Raw genomic sequence first — 7,973 nt, 5'->3', positions numbered from 1 at the left:
AGACGGCGGGGGCGGCGGGGGGACGGGCCGCTTCCCCCCGGCCACTTCCCCTCCCCGGGGGCGAGGACATCCTTAGGTCTCCTTCCCTGGTTGGCAGCTGTGATGCAGTGAATGAAGCCTGGGTTTGGGAGTCCTAGCCCGGGATCAAGTGCCACCTCCCCACTGAGGACGCGATCTCACTGGGAAACTTTACTAACCGCCCAACACCTCCGTTTCCCTGTTTGTGAAATGGGTTATTCATCTCTTCCTGACGGGGATGTTGCAGGAGCACCCTGGCACCCACTTAGTAATGGCAGCCAACGTTTGCATACCATTGCCTGAGTGCCAGGCACTGTTCTGGTGCTTTCCATATATCAGCTCATTTAATCCTTCCGATACTAGGAGAAATGTTATGACCCCTATTTATAGATGTGGGGACTGCCGCACAAAGAAATTAATTAACATGCCTAAGGTCACACACTAGCAGTTGAAAGATCCAGGATCCAACCCAGCTACACTGCTGGCAGGGCAGAGAGGGGTCCCACTAATAATATGTGATTTGGGGGGCTCCTTGCAACAACTTTTGCAGCCCACCAAATATATTCTCCCAACCCTGCCCCTACAGCTCAAGTGTCTGGTGATTCTTCTGACCTGTGACTTTGCTAGGGCGAGGGGTTTAGTTTAACTTTTGAATTGGTTTGCTTTTCTGGAGCACCTTTTCCGTGCTTGGTGCTGTGGGGGCCCCTAGCCTTGAGCAGTTTACAATCCTGTTTCTTCATTTGGTAAATGTTTAAGTACCTACTTGAAAGAAAAGTAAAGATTCCTAGCTAGCCTCAAGGAGTGTGTGGGTTCTTTGGGAGAGAAGGGAAGGACACAGATGGACCCTGCAAGAGGGGACAGAGAAGGGAGCAGGCTAGATATGGAGGCAGTGATTCTGGGAAGCGACTGGAACCCTGTGTCAGGGTGGGGGCAGGCTACTATTAAATCCCTTATGGAATTTTCCAGATCTGGAGTTGGGAGGGACAGCTGGAGACAAGGGCCGAGTTGTGCAGCAGGCAGTGAAGGAAAGTGATAGGGTAGTAAGGACCAAGGCCTGGAGAAAGTCCCTAAGAAAGCCACACAGGAGATCACTTGAGGATGCTCCTTGCTGCTGTGGTGCTGGTGGAAGCTGGCAGAGGCCTGGGGTCCATCACAGGCAGAGAGAAGGGGAGAAAAGCGGGGGGTACCCACAATTGGTTCTGTTCGGCTGACAAACGAACACAACCACATGAATGAATCTTACCAACATTAAATACACATTTGGCAAACACACATGCAAAGAAAAAAATACACATCAAATACAGTAGAACATTGTCTCTGGTATAGGGCAATGGAATGGGACAGAGGGTTAAAAGAGAATAAATGAATAAATAAAACGAGAGAGCGGTCTTGCACAGATAGGTATGTCTGTCCTGAAATGAGAAATATAATTAACTTGCCTCTGCACCTGAGGCCCAGGAAGTGGGGGTAGGAAAAAGGTACAGAAGAAAGAGTCAGAAAGCCCAAGTTCTAGCTGGACCCTGTTGCTAACTTGCTGTGTGACCATCAGTAAGTCCCTTCACCTCTCTGGGTCTCAGAGTCCACCTGTAAAGAAATCAACTCTCGGGTTTCTTCCCAGCCATGCGTGTTTATGAGCCATGATCAGTAATGTTGGGCTTATTTGGTAAAGTAGCTGACAAAAGATGTATGGAGTGGTAGGACTCGAACATCAAAGAATGGGGGGTTTGGAAGAGGGAAAGAAAACTAGGGGAGTTCTCAGGAATAGGAAACTATGAAGGCAAAAAGGTGTGAAAATTTCAGCAAATGGCTGTCAAAAGTAGAACCGATGGCTCCGTGTATCAGGCAGGCCTGAGCCCAGCCCTCCCCTGGGACTCCCTAGCTTGGCTGATGATGCCACCTGCAATCCAGCAGCTGAGTCAGAAATGTTTCAGTCCTCCCCATTTCTAGCTCCACCAGTCACCAAGTCATGTCCTCTAAAGAACTCACAAGCCCACCCGCATTCCCACCATAATGCCTCCCTCTGCTCCCCCAGAGTGTCCTTTCTACACCTCAAGACTGAGCACATTGCTTCCGGACATGTGACACTTCACCCTTCATGGCTCTCCATGGCCTCAGCTGAGGTTCCCCACCCTTGTTCTGCTGCTATACCTCTCGAATGTAAATGTGACCATCAGCAGTGTAGCTCATATACACCGTGACTGTCACCTAGGGAAGGGGGCAGGCCATGTCAGACTTCCAAGATCCCGGGGAGAGGGGACAGTGGGAATAGTCTTTACTACGTCACTCAAGGCCCCCTGATCCAGCACCTCCACTGCGCCACTGGACCCATTTCCTCCACTCCCTGCCCGCTTACAAGTTAAGCCCCAGAAACCCAAATAATTTTTAGTTCGCCAAATATGAACACATGATACATATTCACAGTCCTGTGGCTTTGCACAAGTTGTCACTCCACCACCACCGTTAGGCCAGCCTGGCCTGCCTTGCAAATCCCTTCAAAACCCAACTCAGACGTCACCTCCTCTGAGCAGCCATCTCTACCCCCTCCCTGCCCAGGCGGAATGAATCACCCCCATTTGTGCTTCCCTGCCCGTGAGTGTGCCTGAATCTTTTTACTTCTCCACCGTGTTGTACCTGAGTACTGCTTTGTGTCCCCGGATAATCGTGAGACCCTGACCAGGTGGACTGTGTCATGAATGTATCATTGACCCGCCCCTGGCAAAGTGCGTAATACACGTGGGACCACAGTGAAAGCGCCTTCCATTGAGTCTCACTTCTGTTTGGCAGGTAATGGCTCTTCCTTTTTACTCCCCACAGAAAACAAGTGGCTGCTTTTCCTTCCTCGTTTGGAAGCCCTGCCTACCAAAGAGCTGCCCTTCCCGTCCCGGTTCCCCGATGGATGAAGAAAGCAAACTGATCCAGCCCCAAGACCAGAGCTGCTGGGCCACTCTGCCCGATGTGTGTCTGCGTCGTGTTTTCTGGTGGTTGGGAGACAGGGACAGGTCGAGGGCGGCCCTTGTCTGCAGAAAGTGGAACCAGATGATGTACTCGGCTGACCTCTGGCGATACAGGACCATCACGTTCAGCGGGAGGCCTTCCCGGGTACATGCATCTGAATTCGAGTCAGCTCTCTGGTATGTTAAGAAATTTGGTCGTTATCTGGAACACCTGGAGATCAAATTCCTGAATCCTTACAACGCTGTCTTGACCAAGAAGTTCCAGGTCACCATGCAAGGCCTCCTCTCATGTCTGGGCAAGAGTAACAGCCGACTGAAATTTCTTTCCATACAGCACCTGGAGCTAGACCGCCTGGTGTGGAGGAAAAGCATTCGCAGCTCATTCATCAAAAGCTTGAGCTTCTTCTTGAAGAAGATGGGCAGACACCTGGATTATCTCAACCTGAAAGGGGCCAGGCTGACGGTGGAGCAAGGCTGCCACATTCTCGGCTCCCTGAGCCACCTGAGGAGCGAGTGCAGGGCCTCAGAGCTCAACATCGAGGATTATTTCAGCCATCACCTTGCCGTCTACAGCAGCCCCCAGTTCAACAAGACCATGACCACGTTCCACAACCTGGTGTCCCTGACCATCAACTACAACTGTGTCTCCGATGAGCTGCTCGAGAACTTGAGCGAGAACAATGGCAGGACCCTCCGGACCATAAATATCAAATGCCACATTCATGACCCCCACAGGCAGGTCATCTGGGGCATGTCCTGGGCCCGGCTGGCCAGGCAGGCCACCAAACTGAAGGTGAACTTCTTCTTTGAGCGGGTCATGAAGTATGAGCGCCTGGCCCGGATCCTCTTGCCAGAGATCCCAGTCAGGAGCATCAGTCTGCGAAGTTGCTATTTCAGTGACCCAGACTGGTCGATGCGGCCCACTCTGACAGATCTCCTGCCCACCTTCCGGCACACTCTGCAGGTAGGTAGCAAGTGAGGGTGGGGGAGGCTCAGGTAGGTGACTGACTTCTCCAGAGGAAAGCCCACTGCCACCTGCCCTTGGTTGGGCTCCCGCAGGCTCCCTCAATCTCACACTGAGATTCTAGAAAATGTTACAAAACTAAAATCCCCACCCACCCCCCAAAAAAAACCACAGCAGACAACACATGGAACACAAGGAATTTTCTGGTTGGCTGTCAACCAAAGAAAATCCCTATATCCCCAGCTCAGAACTGTGGAGCCTGAGCCAGGAGGTGCTTTGCAGGCGAGTAGCAGGTGGCAGCCACTTCCTGCCTTCCCACTGGTCAAGGCAGCACGTGGGAGACCCTGGGGCTCCTGTGGTCAGCTCTAAGCAGAAGGCCTGTCTGGTTCCAGCAGCACCTGGTGATTGGGGAGACAGAACAAAGAGCCAAATTTGACTTAGGCAACCAAAGAGCTTGGCAGTTCTGGGCTGTTCTCTAATCTGGCAGCTCACCTATAAAATCTAGATCATTTTGTCCCTCCTTAAGGACCTTGCAGCAGTTGTGACAATTGATATTAACAGGGATAAATACCCTACTAATGCTGATGGGCTACAAGGTGCCAATAGCTGGTTTGATACTCACATAACCCTGAGGTGGGCAGGGCAGACATCATCATGACCCTTTCGTGCTACAGAAGAACTTGAGGTTTGGTGGGCTGCCCACAGCCACCCAGCCAGTCCACTGCAAGGCTGGGACCAGCACCTTGGTCTCTAGACTCCAAATAAACTACCTCCAAATTCCAAGCATTTCAAACTTGGATGAGATCACCGTCATTCTCAAATCTCTTCCTCTGAAAACTCCATGTCCAGTGTCCCTTATCTAAAAACTCTCCAAATCACCATGGCTATCAGACCCAAAGCTGGATCATGGAAATATTATGCAATGACCCAGGTGGTCCCCAGCCTTTCTGCCCACACACATCTTCCCTTTTGATGCTTTTCCAGAAATTAATTTTTGAGTTCAACAACAACCATGAATCTCTCGACGAGGAGCTGCACCTCCTGATCTTATCCTGCAGAAGGCTGTTTTACCTCAAAATCTGGGCTTTCCTTGATGTTCAGTTTGTGGAAAGGATCCTGAAGAGTCAGGAAGAGGGGCAGTGTGCTCTGCGCACACTCAAGGTAAGAGCCCCCAGCCCACCCCCAGCAGGCTCCACAGGCATAGAGCAAGGACATCCAGGCACCAAGCTTCTGCTCTGGGATGCGAGTCAGAGATGAGACAGTGGGGACAGTCATCTGTCAATTGGAAGTGAACAAGTTCCCAGAAGGGAATTTGGAGCTCCCTTCCTTAGTCATGAGACTTGAGGTGTTGCTGATTCTGCCAACAACTGTCCATGTAGATCACCTGGATCGTTGTCAGGTCCTGAGTGATGTAGTCACACTGTGTGTTTCTCCATTGGCACAGGTGAGAATTTATACAAACAGATATGAGACGAACGAAGAGGACAGGATCCTGCGGGGAATTTACAGGAAGTACAGAAAGCTGATCGATACAGAGCTTAACTATTTTGTCATCGCTTACCCCATGATGTAATAAGCACTCTCCAGAGGAAGAAAGCTAGGAGCACTTTGAACTTGAAAATCTGGTTCTCATAGAACTACACTTGGGGCACCCCCCACCCCTTTTTCTTCTCTCTCTCTCCTTTTTTTCCATTTCCACACCAACATGAATGGCCCAGCAAAAGCTGGGACTGTTGGTGATGTGAAGGCCCCAGGTGATTTTAAAGTGCTACTCTTTACCAACTATCCAGGGGTGATTTCTCTTTTTGTCAATTGATTTTGCTTTTTGACATCCTCACTCAGCCACAGACCTAAAAAACCAAATGTTACACTTCTCTCTGTGTAAGGGTGATGCAAAAAGGACTACTCAAAGCACCATGAATGTGTTGAGAAGCCCAGAGGGTCTGTATCCCAGAGAAAAGTCCCCATTCAAAGTTAACTTCTGTTTTTTTATTGTAAAGACAAGGAAGTTTCACAAGAAAATTTAGTTGATTAAATCATAACAAAGGATACAAGGACATGGGCAGTGTTACAAAAGCTAAATCTAGCTTAAGCAATGGAAACTAGTAACATCAGTAAAATTAGCAATGTGACGTTCCAAAGTACAATTAGTGAAAAGCTAAGTTGGTCAAACTGGCTCATTATCTAAAGTAGAACCTCTCCTTAAGCAAAAGTTACATTCTTATGATAAAATCTAAGTATAATTATCTCTAAAGTTTCTCCCAACAGACAGCTTGCCCCTAGCAAATATTTTTTTCACATCTCTTCCTTCAGCAATTCTTAAAATCTCTCAACAGTATCAGTATGACAACCACCTGTTAGCTCTAAAATCATTAAAGTATACACTCCCATACCTAAGCAGTGATTAGGGTTGATTAGATGGGCTTTTGCTCTCTGGCTATAGGCTGTTGCCTCCTACTCAAGGGCTTTTGCCCCAATATGTATTTACCTAAAAACCCTATTCTAAAAATCAAATGAGAATCAACATTATTTAATTACAATTAATTAAATGGGCTTTTGCCCTCTATCTGCAGGCTTTGGTCTCCTATCCAAGGGCTTTTGCCCTATATATCCATTTACCTAAAAGCCCTACTCTAAAAATCAAATGAGAATCAAGATTTCTAACCCACCACAACCAAAGCCACTCAGAGTAGTGTTCTACCAGGGGACACAAACTTCTGCTATCTGTGCTCCCAAAAAGATGTAACCAGGCATTGAGCAAATAGAATCACATTTTCTACTGACTAACATTGTCAGTTTAGAAATACCTTATAGCATGGCTGACCTTCATGTCAGAGCCTCCTGACATTGAGACTGGCTGGGCCTGCTCTCAGATGAATGGAAATCTGCCAGACTGTCCTTGGATAAAGCAGGAAAAACCCTACTTTTATTTATTTATTTATTTTTTAATAGTTTATTTTATTTTATTTTGTCAATATACAATGTGGTTGATTATTGTGGCCCATTACCAAAACCTCCCTCCCTCCCTCTTTTCCCCCTCCCTCCCAACAATGTCCTTTCTGTTTGCTTGTCGTATCAACTTCAAGGAATTGTAATTGTTATGTCTTCTTCCCCCCCCCCCCCCGCCCCGGTTTTTGTGTGTGTGTGTATTTATTTATTTATTTTCAGCTCCCACGGATAAGTGAGAACATGTGATATTTCTCTTTCTGTGCCTGACTTGTTTCACTGAATATAATTCTCTCTAGGTCCATCCATGTCGTTGCAAATGGCAGTATTTCATTCTTTTTTATAGCTGAATAGTATTCCATTGCGTAGATGTACCACATTTTCTGTATCCACTCATCCGATGATGGACATTTGGGCTGGTTCCAACTCTTGGCTATTGTAAAGAGTGCTGCGATGAACATTGGGGAACAGGTATACCTTCGACTTGATGATTTCCATTCCTCTGGGTATATTCCCAGCAGTGGGATAGCTGGGTCATATGGTAGATCTGTCTGCAATTGTTTGAGGAACCTCCATACCATTTTCCATAGAGGCTGCATCATTTTGCAGTCCCACCAACAGTGTATGAGAGTTCCTTTTTCTCCGCAACCTCGCCAGCATTTATCATTCACAGTCTTTTGGATTTTAGCCATCCTAACTGGGGTGAGATGGTATCTCAATGTGGTTTTGATTTGCATTTCCCGGATGCTGAGTGATGTTGAGCATTTTTTCATATGTCTGTTGGCCATTTGTGTATCTTCCTTAGAGAAATGCCTACTTAGCTCTTTTGCCCATTTTTTAATTGGGTTGCTTGTTTTTTTCTTGTAAAGTTGTTTTGAGTTCCTTGTATATTCTGGATAGAAATCAACCCACACACCTACAGCCATCTGATCTCTGACAAAGGCACCAAGCCTATACACTGGGGAAGAGAGTGCCTCTTCAGCAAATGGTGCTGGGAGAACTGGATATCAATATGCAGGAGAATGAAACTAGACCCATACCTTTCACCACACACTAAAGTCAACTCGAAATGGATTAAAGAATTAAATATA

The 7,973-nt window shown here is 47.5% G+C and overlaps 1 protein-coding gene across 1 annotated transcript; it reads left to right on the top strand.

Annotated features, from left to right (window-relative positions):
• The first annotated feature begins 2,910 nt into the window (after positions 1-2,910).
• On the top strand, positions 2,911-5,509 carry FBXO39 (F-box protein 39). Its single transcript, XM_063109078.1, has 3 exons — positions 2,911-3,936; positions 4,921-5,097; positions 5,381-5,509. The coding sequence occupies exons 1-3, from the start codon at positions 2,911-2,913 to the stop codon at positions 5,507-5,509; spliced, it is 1,332 nt and encodes a 443-aa protein (XP_062965148.1).
• Positions 5,510-7,973: the final 2,464 nt, after the last annotated feature.

Source organism: Cynocephalus volans, chromosome 10, assembly GCF_027409185.1.
Source record: "Cynocephalus volans isolate mCynVol1 chromosome 10, mCynVol1.pri, whole genome shotgun sequence".
NCBI classification, from domain to species: Eukaryota; Metazoa; Chordata; class Mammalia; order Dermoptera; family Cynocephalidae; genus Cynocephalus; species Cynocephalus volans.
The sequence above is the reverse complement of the archived record's forward strand: the minus strand, read 5'-3'. Positions and strand labels throughout refer to the sequence as shown.